Here is a 15,598-nt window from a genome sequence, read left to right on the forward strand (position 1 = left end):
CCCAATTTCCTATTCCCGCAATCACCTGCATACCTCTGCTTACAATGCGAGTACACGACAAGCAGCCATAACGTGAAGAAACACGCCAAGTCAACCGCGAGCTATTCCCACTATTTATCTTTCCCCGACTTGAACTCGGCGATTTTCTGCTGCACGCCGGCCTCTACACGACGCTGCAATTCGGGGCGGTAGCCCAACGTGAAGAGATACTCCAGGAAAACAAACAGAGGGGCCAGGAAGATAGCTTGGAAAAGGTTATCTAGCAAGGCCGGTGATCGGCCCTCGTAGACACCGTGGCCCACGAATTGTGCGATCCACGACACCACGTGGATTCCAAGCGACCAGTAAGTAGCCGTCGCTCCGTAGGTCGCTGTCAGGTAGTTCATGTAGGCGGCAGCACCTAGCAGGAGCGGTACAGAGACCAGGCCTACGACAGGCTCGAGGAGAATATAACCGACGCCGTATACAATCGACGCAAGGGTTCCGGCGTTGAGAGGTAGGTATTTATACTCGAGTGCGTCTGGTAGTGAGATTTCGAAGGGGATATTGATAGCCTAGGATGCGTCAGATGGGTATTGCGTAATAAGGGGACACGTGTCGTACTAATTGGAACGCGGTGATGAGGATGATCGGTACGAAGATCATATGGATTCCAACATTCACCTGAGAAATATGAGTTATTGTCGTTTTGGAGTGTTATTCAGAACGAAGTACCGTATTATGGTGATATGCCCCATACTAATAGATAAAATTTGTTAGCAAGGCCCCGTTTATTTCACAAGATTTAACAGAGTAAGTACTTACAAATACGAGCTGCTTCTCGAGGTTCAAAGCCATGGCTGTGTTTGTCTGCTTCGGATGTGAAAGCTAACAGAGCGCGAGTAGTAGATGAGGAAGCGTTGCTTATTATTGGCACGAAACGATAGTAGTCATATAACGCGCTGTAGTTCTCGGATACTGGACTAGAAAATAATATATAAGCGCTGGCCAACAGATGGTGTTGCGAGATGTCCTGGCAGTTGCGAGGCCTTAGTTACATCGAGGCCTGATGAAGTCATTGAATGCCGAGGTTCCAAGGCAGTCGCTCATTGGCTGCTACGAAACCCCGCCATTTGTCCAGCCAGCAGAATGCAGAGAATTACATTGTTATAGCATATTATTATGTCGAAGTTATTGTTAGACAGTTTATAGCCTGAAGGCTTCTTTGAGCTCGGTTGGCACATTGTCTTGGGCTCGTGCAGGAAGTCACTGCACCCATCTGTATATTTATGAGTAGAGTGAGGACTGTTCAAATGGTTCGTAAAACAAAAATAATGGCTGCTAAATTCTTACTATCATAAATAAAACGACCCTTCGGAGAATTTAAGTATGAATTGAATTATGCTTTTTCCGATGCGTCAAAGTTCGCAGCCTCAGGCAGCCATGCATATATCAATCACGTGACTGTCGATAAAGCATCAGGCGTTTGCTTCCGGGCGCGCGTCGAGGCTGAGAGCAGCCTGGCGAAGTCACAGATCAGGTCGAACGTGGCCAGCCATAACGCTCATTGAGAAGCAGTGCTATTGCAGCATTATTGTACCCCGTTCGACAGAGTCTGTGCCGTGTCTGTCGCTCATTACCTTTGGATTTCCACCATTTCTGTTGTCGCATTTCGTTCGAGTATGTTGGCTGCAGGCGCTGTTTTACTGACCTTTCTCTCATAACCACCGTCTCATCTCGAAATTCCCTTGTTACTTTGAATTGAATTTGAACATACGACCTTGATAACCAACATTCTTCACCCCGCTGCAGTCGTCTACAACTTCCATCGATCCATCCTACGCCGATTCGAAACGCAAACCGGGTACGGACATGTTCTTCCTCAAAGAAGAATCAAAAACCGTGACCCTCCACCCTTCCTACTTTGGCCCGAATGTGAAAGAGTATTTAATCAATCGGCTGAACGAAGAGGAAGAGGGGAGATGTACGGGCGACCACTTCGTGATCTGTGTGGTGGACATGGTAGATGTTGGTGAGGGACGGGTGATACCAAGCAGTGGGCATGCCGAATACACAATCAAGTACCGCGCTATCATATGGAAGCCATTCCGAGGCGAGACGGTACATACTCAAAATGACTGTTAGGGAAGTACTGCGAACTAACACTGTGTGACATGATATACAGGTCGATGCGATCGTGACCTCTGTTAAACCCACGGGCATTTTCACACTAGCAGGCCCTCTGTCGGTCTTTATTGCGCGCAAAAACATTCCGTCAGATATCAAATGGGAACCAGGGACGGTTCCGCCGCAGTATACCGATCATGCCGACCAGGTGATCGAGAGAGGGACCAGTCTGCGGTTGAAAATCCTCGGTGTTAAGCCCGACGTCTCGGCTATCAATGCCATTGGCACCATCAAAGAAGACTACCTAGGGTAAGAACTTAGAATATGCAGTGTTGTCTGTGTATGTTCCGGCTAACCAGGATGTAGAACACTTTGAGATGGCCGCCAACGATATAGAGAATATGCGCTGCTCTAGCTACAGACTAGCTAGCTTCTCGCAGCTGCATGTATTTTGGACGACCGGATGGATGTTTGTAAACATCCGGCGTGGACAGACCGCGATACCCATTCCCATTCTGTGATGAGCCTGTTCATTTTATTCATAAAAGTAAGACCAAATAAACGAATAACGGTAGCTATCCATGTACACACTACACAGTAAAGAGAGTAGAGGCTAGACTGAGCTGTGGGTAACCGTTAGAAACTCACAGCGAGCTACTGCAGTATGCAACCCAATCGCACAGGCACCGGTGGGCCAGCCAATGAGCCGATGACCCTGTCATTATTCCTCCGAGAACTAGCTTAGCCCAAGTATTTCCAGCTGCATGCAATCATGATTATAACGACAAGGACAATGACACGGCGGCAGAGTGTACGAGGTTGTGCAGCTGACGAACAAGAGTCTGCAGAAGCGCTGGAATTTTATTATAGCTAGGATGAGCAATAGAGTAAATAGGGCGTAGAGTCGATGGTGAGTGTGGTTAGGCGCATTTCAGATGAAACACTGGTGTCCCCTGCTTAGTAGCGTTTCACCGGCCAAAGCCGCGCTCGCCAAATAATAATAATAATAATAATAATTTCCCTAACTCTGCAGAAGCCCCAGTGGCGGCACTCTGCGTCGAGCGCTTGGAGTTAGACCGCGTCATGGAGCCTGGAGGAAGGATGGCCCGTTCATTGTCGCTGCCCCTAGTCAAGGAAAATAATAATAATAATAAACTGTAGTTCGTACTAATTTCCTTCAAACCTTCTTCTCAAACCATTTAATATTTTTGCTGTGCCTGTGCCTGTCGTCCCTGGCTGTCCCCGTTGTTTATAGCAGGCAGCCGCGCCTCCTTCAGCGAGATATATCATATTTATACTCAGGCCACGGTATCGTTTGTTTACTTCCCCTGCCCCGCTCGCCCGCCTGCCGCAAAGCACACCGCGACCTGAGACCTCCCTCACTCTTCTCTCTCTTTCATCACAACGCAAAATGTCTCTCAGGGCCGTCTACGAGCAATTCCTCGCGAATCCATCGCCTGCGATCCTCGGCCGCGATGTGTCGTTGAACTACATCACCACGACAACCTCGGTCGATGGCGCCGATGAGGTCTTGGGCCATCTGCAACGCCAGCAGAAGATTGTCAAGAAGAAGGCAGACAAGGTCCTCGACGCGATTGAGGCCCCCGGCTCCGTCGTCCTTGAGATCGAAACTACCGTCGAATTCGTGTCTGGTGGCGGGGCTTATCTCCCCTCTCTCGACGATAATTTCCTGGCCGACCGCGTGGTCACCTTTCCTACGGTGTGTTGTCGATCGATCATCTATGAGAATAACAAAAAAAATAACAAAATCCCCTTGCTGATGGCAATATATAGGTGCACATTGTCCGATTCGATGCGAAGAACCAGATCCAGCAGATTAGGCTTTACTGGGACCAGGGGTCGCTTCTCAAGGAAGTAGAGGTCATTGGTTCCCGTGGACGCAACTGGCCAATTCGTGACGCGAAAGACCAGTCGAAACTAATCGCCAACATCGTTTCCGTGCAAGGCCCGGCCCCTGCTGCAATTCCAGAGAAGAGCGCGTCAAAGCCGGTGCAGGATGTTCCTCGATCGGTGTCCCCTAGCAAGAAGCATATCAAAGACCCCCACGCATCATTGTCCTTATTCGGTGGCAATATCGATGAAGAATCAACCTCTATGGTTGCGCCTTATGCTCCGAGCTCGATCAGACCGCATGCTCGCGGCCCCAGTGAAGTTCTTATCGGCGGTGTCGACGACGATGCCACTCCTACAAAGCCTCGAGACAGTGTCATTTCACCTAGAGCCGGAGCTTCAAAGCACTATGGTCCAATTCGTGTGTTTGGCGACGATCCTGAAGACTCTACCCCTGCCAGTCCCATTCAGGCACGTATTGGCTCTAGCAGGAACTTTCAAGCTATCCGTGTCATTGGAAATGAAGACCACGATCAGCGCTCCGAAGATGTTATCCAACCTAAAATTGGATCGAATAAAAACTACCAACCCGTGAGACTGTTTGGTGATGACGCCAATGCCGAAATAGAAGAAGAGCCACGCTACAAGACCCATCCTAAGAAGTTCACCCATTTCGAGATGGGAGAGGCGAATGACGGCTCTGCAGAAATTCAAGACCGTCCGGCACCCAAGATGCGCCCAATGTCGCAATGGGATTTTGCTGATTTCGCAACCCCCGAGAAGCCCCGTGGCAAGCTCCGCGCTCAGGACGTTCGCCATTTTGGCTGGAGCGACAACGAGGAGGAAGTTGGAGAAACCCCCCCAGCGCGGCCGCGTGTCGTCCAGCCCCGTCGTGATGCCGAGACTCACTTTGATATGGCAGATGAGGACTCGAAAGCAGGCGGCGAGTCAGGTCGTATCATTGGCTCATTCCACAACAAGGGCCTAGGCTTATACGAGAACAATCTCTACGACGAAGAGGGCAATCCGACACCCCCCAAGACCTCGGGATCAAAACAACCTCTCTCAATCGTCCCCAACAACGCTTTCCGGAAGAAGGATTTTGACAGCCATTGGGATGCCACCGATGCCTCACCCACCAACGAGTCAGTCAAATCAGAGACCAAACCCATGGGTGCCGATCGGGTCCAGGCCGTCAGGCAGATGGACGCCTCCTGGGATAGCTACGACCAATCCCCCGAGCCAAAGAAAGCGGCGACACCACCCCAACTTACACAGAGCCGCGCAAACCGCAAAGCTTTCCAGCCTAGCTGGGGATTCGGCAATGATGATGAATAGTCTTTTTAATTTCGAATACTGCTGCAACTCCGTCGATTATTTGAGTTTTCTCTGAAGAATAAATACCCTGTGCAACAATCGAAACTGGCGTCTCTGTATACCAACCAGGCGGAGTGATTTCTTTTCCGCTCTCTCATGTTCTCCTTCGCCCTCGCAGAGTGTACCGAGGAGGAAATGCAACCCAACCAAACAACTCAAAAAAAATTACCCAAAATGACCGAACCCACACACTCTCTCTATTTCCTCACTGACCAATAAGTTTATTACGTGCACGAGTATGATGATAATAACGACCACAACAATCACTGTTTTGGTATTTTTCACTCTTTCGCTTTCTTTTCTTTCACTTTAAACTGTGTTTCTCTACTCGTACTGGAATATTTCTTGACACCGTGCTCATCGACATGTTAGTTTGTATCTGTTTCGCTTCAGTGTATAAATCAGTGCAATAAATATCTTCAATACCATGCTTGCCTACATCACGTGCAAATGACGAGGGTTGTGTATGTATGTATTGTCACGGACCTAGATCAACTATAGTTGCCGCTGGCTGTGTCGAGGAACGATGTGATATGTTGAATTACAGAGAGTCCTCAAGGGTAACTAGTAACGATATACTAAGATTACTAAAAGATAGATAGGTAAGATTTATATAACTAAAATAGAAAAGATCTCTTAAAGTATTATAGAACCTTAAATATAATCTACTTTTTAATCTTTTTAGTATAATCAAAGTAAATTATTATTTTATAAAAAATTATATATAATTATATAAATTACTATAAATTACACTGTATTTTTAGTGATCTTAATCAGTTCTTATTTAAATTTATTAATTTCTGGGATTACTATTATTAAAGCTTTAATTATATATATCTTCAATTTTGAACTGTGATTTATATATAATTTTATTGGGATTTAGAGATGATAAAATTGGCTATTTTGTATGCAATACACGGGTGCGCAGGGTGCTTGTGAAATACGCTTAGGGCTCGGACGTTGGTATGCCTTTTTAGCCCATCTTCGTAAAATGCCTGACTAGGCTTAGACCATGCCCTAAAGAGAGAGATCTGCAACTAATGTCACTAATTAGATTTAAGAATTAATCACAGAAACCATCATCATCATCGTTTCTTCACTAGACTAACGCCATCATCCAGTTTTCTCAACGTGGGAAAGTGATGACTCCAATACCACTGTGGCATGCCAACAATAATTAAATTACACAGGAGGGTGTCACCTGGTCGTCGCCTTTGGTGGGATAATAACTAATTTAACAGGCCAGGACACCTGGAAGCCTTATTCGACGATGTGGGAAGTCTATTGGACATTTACGCGCCAAAGCTGGCCAACATCCACCTACGGGACTTTTCAGCTACTCGCAGATCTTTACGCGTATTCAGAATGATCTGAAGGACTGTCTTCTTCAGCTGAATATTTTCAAACTTAGTTATACCATTTGTATGCCGGTCTCTAGGCAATTGAATGAGCAGGTTAATTAGTTTAATTGACTTACAATGATTTTGCAATTTGGTTAGCAGAAAGTGAATATCTCGAGGGGCCATTTGATAAGAAATGTCGATGAATCTGAGTAGTCGAATTAAAATAGGTTAATAAAACAAGTTTTTTCACGCATTAACCTAGCTAATCAAGTATTCTGCTCAAGACTGCATTATATTGGTGTATTCAGTACTCTTTGATAGTAGCATGTTGAAAAAAATTTAGTTCTTTTCCACAGAAAATGGATCGGCCCGAATTTCAAAATGCCTTGTTATAATGAAAATAAACAAGAGAAATTAAAACTAATACAAGAAGGTGCTTTCACATAGAGCGCGCAGGACTCGACACACTCCATGCTGCAAAGAAAATACAGGAACTAAGTCTAGCAGTCGCTCGATTGCTACTTAAAACAGAAGCCGGAGGCACGACTATGTGAGCGTGGTCAGGCGAGAATGACTTTTTGCGCCTTTGCTCCCGAACGATCCACCAGAGCAAAGAGGCTGGTGTCGTCGATAGCCAATAGACCACCCCAATTGCTAACAGCAGGAGAAAAGGTCAACTTATTTCCCCATGTTGCGCCGCCATCGCCACTGGTCACGATCTTGCCGGCCTCGGCGCTGAAGTCAGGGGCGGAAAGGTCTTCATCGGTCTGGAAGCTGCAGACGAGCGTGCCGCCAACGTTGGTGACTTGGGGTGATTGGGCATCGAATCCATCCGGTGCGTACACGGTTTGACGGTTACCCCATGTCTGACCATCGTCGGAGCTGGTAACTGAGTAGACGCCGAAGTGGCCGTTTGTAACACTTGTATCAATCGATTCAAACACAGCAATGAGGTTAGTGCCACTAATTAATGTCACACCAAGCATGCCATCACGAGTGCTAGTCGTGTCGCCACCAGAAATCACCGTAGCGCCGCTCCAGGTACTGCCACCATCAATTGACGTGCGCATCAGGCTGTCCTGGTCAGCCCGCGAGTTCTCACGAGAGTAGTATAGTTGTAGCGTCTTGTTATCTTCAGCCATACGTAGGAATGGCTCCCAGTTACCATTGACCGAACCTGGGTCCGAGGCTGGTGTACTCAAGTATGACCATGTCGTGCCACCATCGTCAGAATAGCAGATAGTGATACGAAAGAAGGTATATGTCACCTTGCCGGTACCAGGATCAGTTGTCCTGTCGTGATTCCGCATCGCCATCAGAATCCGGCCAGAGGGCAATTGGAAAGGGTATGGATTGTCAAGGTCATGAGTAGATGCATCTGCCTGGGCTACAGTACCAATCTCGTTCCAGGTATTGCCGCCATCAGTTGAATGCACAGCGGTGATTATCATGTTGTTGTTTACAGACGCAGTATAGGCACCGATGATAGATCCGTCCTGCAAAAAGTTGGCGCGAGGGTATGTGCCAGCGCCCATGACGATCTGGCCGCCTGACAGACGAGCTGTCGTACCTGCTCGTTTGTCAATGGATGATGTCAAGGACGGTGTAAATAAGAGGACTGCGGCAGAAAGCCAGGCGACGAGCCGGAAGTCGACCATATTGATGTCGGATTATGGTCTCTGAACACAGGTAAATCCTTACTAGGTAATGAGCTCAGCATCAGCATTTATACATTTTCTAATAACATGTACGTCGTAAGTAATATTGAGGGCCAATAATAATTTGGCAGTTTATATCGCTGAGTTAAGGAATCATTAACTAAGTAGTTAATATGCAACTACAAAGCATCGACTCCCTACTTGAAAAAACAAGCTTCTATCGGCCTCGGGGCGATGTCACGCCGCCTTGTGCCCGGACTATGTAGCTAAGAAGTACGTAAAGTACTGAGGTCTCTACCAGGCTGAGATTTGCCGATCACCCTGCTCTGCGAAACTATTTCCTTTCTGGTCCATCTTTGGGCCTTCAGCTAGCGGGGCCATTTTCGTATTGCCGTTCGCACAACCAATAAAACCAGATCAAGCTGGAATCAGGGAGAACAGACAACCAATAGAGGTCCCCATGCGACAAACAGTGATCGATGGAGTGTGGAATGGGTGGGACATTAAATTGGGCAGGGAGTGCTACGTCCAATAATCGAGCCGCTTGGGGACAACTATTTACCCCCGTACTACATACAACCACTGTAAATAAGAATTCTACTACTGATTTCGTTACTACCATCTGCAGTCTGGCGCGGGACTTTAACATGACTTATCCACGAGGCTAACGAAGCATGGACCCTTCTTTCAAACGTTCCAACGCTGAGATGGGTCCCCCTAGCTGAGACCGAGCCATGTTTCATAGGCTTTGCCGTCTCATGATATAGCCGTTATCACCCTCTATTCATTTTTTTCTATCTGTCCTTCGTACAAAGTCCATACATATATTCTGTTGACGAACGGTTACGTCATCAGCTACTGGCAAAATGGTCGGCATGAACGCTTTCTTAGCGGCGACGAACTTCATCGCCCTATCGTCTACATCGCTAGCCGACAACCGCGCATGCTACTATCCTGATCAATCCCAAGCTCTCACAGATGTCCCCTGTGGTAATGGCACGGAGGTCGCTTGCTGTGGTTCTGGTGATATTTGTCTTTCAACCGGTTTCTGTCTTTCCATCGAACAACAGCCATACGCTCTGTCTAGAAAATCATGCACGGATAAAAACTGGGGGGTCAATTGCCCCAACTACTGTCTGCAGGGTAAGCATAAAAATAAATGACCTGTTAAGACAAGCAAGAAAACAATGCTGAGAAAATTGCCAAATCCTCAACTATAGAATCAAGTTATAACTTGACTTGGGTTTCCGTTGTTCTATACTCATTCCTTGAGAACGTTTCGCAATATTGCTGCAACAATATCGTCGACTCAGGTGGTTCGGCCGTCTGCTTAAATAATTTACCTACCTTCACAATGCCAAACGCCGAAATCGTGCCAGACACCAATCTCCTGGCCGGCTACGCCAAGGACAATTCTTCTTCTACAGCAACGAATAACACCGAATCATCATGCAATGCGACAATTAGTGCGTCTTCAATGCCACCACAAAACTCGTCAGCCGCAGCAGATAGGAACAGCAATAGTAGCGACCATGGTGTCGCCATCGGCGCCGGCGTTGGAATTCCCCTGGGCCTTATCGCACTCGCCTCGATTGGATGGGCGTTAAGAGAGCGACGAAGATTCCATGCCGCTGTAGTTGGTGCAAGGCCTCAGTCAACTCAGGGATATAAAATGGCCGACTCTAACAATAATATCTACAAGGATAACAATAATAGCTCGCACACCCAGCACACGCAACTAGTGAGCTCGCAATACGGCGGTTATCCTAATAATGGCGGCGCTACATCGACCAGTACATACCGTCAGCCACAGTCCAGACTCACGGAGATGGAATCTACGGCGCTAGTCGAGCTGGATAACGCGAGAACAGGCTAGAGAATGACCATGATACTATTAATGGTTTCATGTGGAAAAACGGAAAAGTAAACGATGGAGACGATCTACCGTTGTACGGACTCCTTATATCTGATATTGGGGGGGGGGGTTTAATTCTTGCCGGTGGGTATTTCCAGGTAAATGGTAATTCCAGCATGCAAACAATATTTTATATGTACACAGCTATTTTATTGGTTAACTAGGGGAATATAATAATATCCATATACTAGTCGCTATACTGTACAAGATATATTGGGGGGACTGGAGATGTCGGTATGTTTTATTCTTCTCGTTTCTTCTTCTTTCGAGTAGGAATTTCTACCCCTTGCCTTGTCTTCGGCCGCGTCTTGGGAGTCACTAATTCTGGTAACGAACTCACGCTCGATGTGTTCGATGGCTGAGTTGATGTCAGTCATCTAGAGAAAGGACTGGTTCGCCGGAGAGAATATGCATCGGCAAGACAAACCAATTTGTGTCATACCGATCTCTATACACCCCTATGTACCAATATATATAGTCCATGCCCATACCTATATTTGCGGTATAGTGATGAAGTGCACCTCTCCGCATGTCAGCGAGTGGTATTAAAAACGTGACTTGGTTTTTCGGGGAAAACCCATGTATTTACTCGCCCACCACCCTGGGGTATTAGGGCCAGAGGCGCTTTTTCCGGCGTCAATACTCCTCATTTATTAGATTCTTGTCTATCTTTAGAGTCGTCTGTCCAAAGAGCTCATAGAGATGAAGACGATCAAACAGGAATACAAGAGTATGCGATTCGTCACTTCATTCATTGGCTGTGAGTTATCGATTTCTATGATACAGGTTTGGCCTATACAGACTCTCTGAACTGGCCATGTTACAAATATTTTAAAAGGTTTTATTTAATTATATTATTAGTTGTTTTTAAAGAAATTTTATAGCCACTTCGGGGCCAAATGGAATCATGATTTTGTCTGCCCTTCTTCATAAAGATATGTATACAATAGTGAGACAAGTCCGTCAACCAAACTAGGTCCAGATATGGGCTTTGATATGAATCAATAACAAAGATTTTTATATAATTTAAGCTATTATATCTCAACACAGCTAGTAACAATCATAATGGGACTAGGTCTGTGACACATATTTAATAAGTAGTTACTAAGCTCTTTTGATCTCTTAGCCCACTTTGGCCTTGCCTAGAGATCAATCTGTGAGCGCTCTGAGTTGGGCTGAGTATAAAGTGGCACTACACTGCGCCTCTTAGTGTCGCACATAATTGTTATATACCTAGGCACTTGTAAATACTAAACGGTAGATATGCAAGAGGTATAACGAAATCATTCGTTAGGCATTCTGGTAACTATCCTAATCATAACAATAACATCCAAAAAAGTAAAGTAAAAACCGAAACTGAATTAAAGCGTTACTTCGTTAATTATAAGTTCATCATAAGTTCATCAAAATGTTGACTATTCTAGTCTGACGTATTCCAAGTCTTGTAATTGTTGGGTGTTATCCAAAATAGTCATCAAATTATCACATCAGTTTCGATGGAGATCATTGGTTGGGTAGGAGGTTAGGAGAGGGTAGGTGGCTAGATGTAGAACATCGTATTTTTGATATTCGGATGAATAACCACCCTATCCGCACCAGGCAACGGCGCCGAGCCCGCGTCACTGGACGCTGGACCCGGAGCTTCGCTAGCCGCAGGCGTCGGGGCATCGAAGATATCCGAGAGATAGCAGCGAGCACGCTCGCAGACCAGATCTGCGTAGTACGCGGGCGGGCAGATGCTGACTGCCTTGGTGGCGCGGCCAAAGGTGTAGCAGAGCCGATGGGTCAGGTCATGCAGGACATCAGCGGTGTTTCTGCATGGGTATTTCGGGTTCTGCGCGTGGAAGATTTCGTCGTAGACGGTGAAGTAGTGGGCAGGCCGGGCGGTGCCTTGTAGGGCCTTGTGTGACTGGAGGAAGAAGTCGAAGTTGCGGGCTTCGGTGATGCCACGGTCGACGACGGTGCCGTTGGGAGGGTTTTTGGACTTTTCGTCGGCCTGATCTGGGTTGGTGACGTAGAAGCGCGTGTTGTGGCGTTTGCCGACGATGACAACGGAGATGCGAGGTTTGAGTGCGGTGGTGTACATCTTGTCGCAGGCTTTTCGGAGCTGCGGGAGTTCTTCCGTCACGACCATTTCGTATTGCCCCTCAGAGACACCGTCGCGGTAGACGATGATGTTATTAGGCAATTTGCCGTTGTTGTTGCGCCATAAAGTTAGGCGTGAGGCAAGGAGACTGTCTAGAGCATCGACCTTCTCTTGTTTACCCCTTTGGACTCGGAGCTCAGCTGGGAACTGGCCGAGGAATTTGTCAACAGAAGCCACCATGGCCGCGATACTAGGAGCACGGTCGACCGAGCCTGGGGACGGGTGTGTCACATCGATACCGACGAGCATGGTGTTTCCTTCGTCAATGATACCAAGCTGATTATTTCCGAGCAGTTGGTTAGTACCGCCCAGTTTGAGGTTGATTTTCAAAGCCTCGTTTGCATTGTACTGGTGATTGTTGTCTTTGGCAAACTTCTCCGCAACAACACAAGCATGGCGAATTCCAAATCGCACATCGCAGTTGAATTTAATAGCGTTGTATATCTCTGTGTCGCGCCTAGGTAAGATCACCAGAAGAAAGTTTAGGTTTTTTGTAGCAAGAGATGAAAGACATTCCCGGAGCGTTGTTTCATCAAACCGCTGCCCTTCGAAATACAAGGATTGCGGAGCCGTAGGCATCTCGACGTTTGTGATGCCCACCTCTTTTAGCTTGCTCGTGAAATCTCTTATCGACTGAGCCAAAGCACTGGGGGAGTTCCAAAATCTCTGACATACTGCAGCGTCTACCACCAAGTAGCTCCAGCGACCCAGACTTTTGGAATTGTGAAATTTAATGTTTATCATATTCCAACTAGCGCCTTTGGGTATCACGTTAGATCCATCGCCTTTAGCCGTCTTGTAACTAATAGACGGGGCTTTCAGTATATGACCCGTAACTGTGATGAGGCTGGAGTTCGGCAGGAGCCCAAATCTAGCCTGTAAAGATACCATTTTCGTTAGGTAAAAGTTATAACCATCAAAATGAGGATGCACATCACCACTTACGAGAGTATCATTGGGTCTAGGGCCAAAACCCAGAAGTTGTGTGCCTTGTTTTACAATCGATTCGGCATTCTCTCCTGGCGAGCGGACGGCGAATTTGATCATACTTGCTGTTTGGTCGGGCGTCAGTTTCTTGTTCGCAGGCTGCCCTGCCGTGACTGCGCAGACGTCAACTGGTACGTAAGAAGGGTTCTGGCGCGATCCAACGTTGATCACGGGCCATTTACGATCGACATCAAGTCCGTATACTATTGTAAATGTGTCAGAACCATAGTAAATAAGTCACCAGTCAAGACCAGCTCACCCTCTTTGAAGTACTTTGCTACGCTGATGTAAGCCCCAGCAGTTGGTGGTCCGTCTGTAGGTTTTTTCTTCCCTTTCTTGCTCTTACTATCACCGCTTGGTGCCTTAGCCGGTTCTTTCCCTTCGCGCCAGAACTCGACATCGTACGGGCCAGCGGCGTAGCCCTTTACCCGTGGGGGGTTTTCCAGATTAGGCCCATCTTGCGGCATAGCAAAGCCGTTGACACTCTTTACACGAGGCTTTGAAGCTCTGCCGGAGCTGCTTCTGCTTTGAAGATGGTTGAGCTGAATCCGGATGGTCTTGAGGAAGCGTTCCAAGTTACGGCCACTCATATGAGTGCTTTCGATCACACGCGACAACTCACCAGCCTGGTAACAGGCGATGTTCTTAACCTGGACATTTATAAGCAGTCTAGACGTCGCTGCTCGAACGCTAGTAAGGAACCCTCGGACAACTTGGAGACCACCTCCAAGATTGAAGAACTCTTCTGATGATGGCAGAAGGCTGAAATGCTTGTTTCCACCGACAGTGGCCACATCGAGACGTGATTTCGGATTATGTCCCACAATGATATTCAGGGCCTGGATGAGTTCAGCCTTCTCTTTCAAGTACTCTGTTGCTACGGATGAACCAATATAATCAACAAGTTCTTTCAAAAAAAGAGATCCCGTGTATTTGACGGTCACAGCATAAACAAGCGGGTTGTCTCGGTATTCATCATCCTCCTCTGCTTTGTAGCGAACAGGAAACAACGTGCCTGTACTGTCGATCTCTTTCAGCTCTTCATTCTCGACAGTCGTAAGCGCTTCACGGGATATCAAAGTCGATTTGAAATCGCTGGCAATGTCGAGTTTCTGTGGACCGAAATGCTGTTCAAGAAGTAATCGAATAATTTGTTTCTTTTTTTTAGACTTTTCCTCCTGACCTCTTGCATCAGTAACAGAGACTTCGTATCTATATAGAGCCTGGTTGCCCCAGTTACAGGCTAGCTCCATGTAGTTTGTATAGAGTTTAATCTGCTCTCCCACAGTTCCGTATCCAGGACGCTCAGGGAACTCTATAGTTTTGTCACCAGGCTCGGGTTTGTCGCTCTTTTGCTTACTGGCTGCAACTTTCTTGGTACCACCGCTAGGTTTCTGTTTCGCTTCAATGATGTTGTTTGCGATCTTATCTTCAAGGTTTGTAACAGCTTGAGAAACGGGAGGAGCGCCCCCTTCAGCTCTGTGGTTATATGAGTTAGACTTCACAATTCAGAGAGCTTTGTTCTTTCACGCGTACTCGTATACTCTCGCTGGAGTTCTACCGCCTCCACGGCCACGACCACCTCTGAAGTCGCCCCTGGCTCCTCTAAAATCGCCCCGGCCTCCCCTGAAATCACCTCTACCACCTCCACGGTCACCTCTGCCCCCCCTGAAATCACCTCTACCGCCTCCACGATCACCTCTACCACCTCGGAATTCCCCTCTTCCTCCCCCACGATCGCCTCGGTCTCCACCCCCACCCCCACGGCCACGACTGGAATCGCGGAAAGGATGATCTTGAGACTGGCCACGGCCTCTGCCCCGGTCACCTCCACCACCGCCGCGAGGCGGGCCTCCTCGAGATCCACGGCTGGACATGGCGAGCGCTGAGGGAGAATGTGGTAGTAGCTGCCTTTTAACAGTCGAGCAAGTTGTGGCTAGCTGGGGCTAAATGTCCTTAACTAGACGCTAGCGATTGTTTTGTGACTTTTTTATTCTGTGTTGGAGATGTCCTTTAGCTATTGCGGATGATATGATTAGATGGGGATGCTTTGGCTTACTAGATAGTGTTTAGCATGGTTAAGAGCAACCCAATGGTAAAACTGAGGTGGAAAATGGCAGAAGAACGGTGGGAGTAAATGAGAAAGTAATTTAAAAGTAATTGAAAAGAGAATACATCTCTTATGTGGAAAGAGATAATTGTTTGTCGCCGTGTG

The 15,598-nt window shown here is 47.2% G+C and overlaps 6 protein-coding genes across 6 annotated transcripts; 3 read left to right on the top strand and 3 right to left on the bottom strand.

Annotated features, from left to right (window-relative positions):
* Positions 1-110: 110 nt before the first annotated feature.
* On the bottom strand, positions 111-837 carry BGW36DRAFT_303798 (DUF962 domain protein; the record flags this gene model as incomplete). The annotated part of the gene is made up of 4 exons (XM_046211917.1): positions 111-554; positions 604-663; positions 715-738; positions 805-837. The coding sequence occupies 4 exons, from the start codon at positions 835-837 to the stop codon at positions 111-113; spliced, it is 561 nt and encodes a 186-aa protein (XP_046068194.1).
* A 664-nt stretch (positions 838-1,501) lies between these two features.
* BGW36DRAFT_387174 (RNA polymerase II subunit 7) lies at positions 1,502-2,798 on the top strand. Its single transcript, XM_046217084.1, has 3 exons — positions 1,502-2,100; positions 2,165-2,415; positions 2,473-2,798. Exons 1-3 carry the CDS (start codon positions 1,852-1,854, stop codon positions 2,480-2,482), a joined length of 510 nt encoding a protein of 169 aa, XP_046068195.1. The 5' UTR covers positions 1,502-1,851; the 3' UTR covers positions 2,483-2,798.
* Positions 2,799-3,517: 719 nt separating this feature from the next.
* BGW36DRAFT_431421 (uncharacterized protein) lies at positions 3,518-5,295 on the top strand (the record flags this gene model as incomplete). The annotated part of the gene is made up of 2 exons (XM_046220981.1): positions 3,518-3,826; positions 3,901-5,295. 2 exons carry the CDS (start codon positions 3,518-3,520, stop codon positions 5,293-5,295), a joined length of 1,704 nt encoding a protein of 567 aa, XP_046068196.1.
* Positions 5,296-7,237: 1,942 nt separating this feature from the next.
* BGW36DRAFT_400267 (Sialidase) lies at positions 7,238-8,335 on the bottom strand (the record flags this gene model as incomplete). Its single annotated transcript, XM_046218615.1, has 1 exon — positions 7,238-8,335. The coding sequence occupies one exon, from the start codon at positions 8,333-8,335 to the stop codon at positions 7,238-7,240; it is 1,098 nt and encodes a 365-aa protein (XP_046068197.1).
* Positions 8,336-9,201: 866 nt separating this feature from the next.
* On the top strand, positions 9,202-10,464 carry BGW36DRAFT_464744 (uncharacterized protein; the record flags this gene model as incomplete). Its single annotated transcript, XM_046222266.1, has 2 exons — positions 9,202-9,478; positions 9,556-10,464. The coding sequence occupies 2 exons, from the start codon at positions 9,202-9,204 to the stop codon at positions 10,209-10,211; spliced, it is 933 nt and encodes a 310-aa protein (XP_046068198.1). The 3' UTR covers positions 10,212-10,464.
* Positions 10,465-11,505: 1,041 nt separating this feature from the next.
* BGW36DRAFT_387179 (ribonuclease H-like domain-containing protein) lies at positions 11,506-15,598 on the bottom strand. Its single transcript, XM_046217085.1, has 5 exons — positions 15,443-15,598; positions 14,920-15,378; positions 13,643-14,862; positions 13,342-13,586; positions 11,506-13,272 (listed from the first exon to the last, which is right to left on the bottom strand). Exons 2-5 carry the CDS (start codon positions 15,258-15,260, stop codon positions 11,791-11,793), a joined length of 3,288 nt encoding a protein of 1,095 aa, XP_046068199.1. The 5' UTR covers positions 15,261-15,378; positions 15,443-15,598; the 3' UTR covers positions 11,506-11,790.

Source organism: Talaromyces proteolyticus (genome assembly GCF_021365285.1).
Source record: "Talaromyces proteolyticus strain PMI_201 chromosome Unknown BGW36scaffold_11, whole genome shotgun sequence".
Taxonomy (NCBI): Eukaryota; Fungi; Ascomycota; class Eurotiomycetes; order Eurotiales; family Trichocomaceae; genus Talaromyces; species Talaromyces proteolyticus.

Excerpts from the sequence above, each read along its gene's own strand:
- BGW36DRAFT_387174 (XM_046217084.1), top strand. The coding sequence starts at position 1,852 with ATGTTCTTCCTCAAAGAAGAATCAAAAACCGTGACCCTCCACCCTTCC. Across the intron at positions 2,101-2,164 it reads AGCCATTCCGAGGCGAGACG|GTCGATGCGATCGTGACCTC; the intron begins GTACATACTCAA and ends CATGATATACAG.
- BGW36DRAFT_387179 (XM_046217085.1), bottom strand. The coding sequence starts at position 15,260 with ATGTCCAGCCGTGGATCTCGAGGAGGCCCGCCTCGCGGCGGTGGTGGA. Across the intron at positions 14,863-14,919 it reads ACTCCAGCGAGAGTATACGA|AGCTGAAGGGGGCGCTCCTC; the intron begins GTACGCGTGAAA and ends ATATAACCACAG. Across the intron at positions 13,273-13,341 it reads CTAGACCCAATGATACTCTC|GCTAGATTTGGGCTCCTGCC; the intron begins GTAAGTGGTGAT and ends GTATCTTTACAG.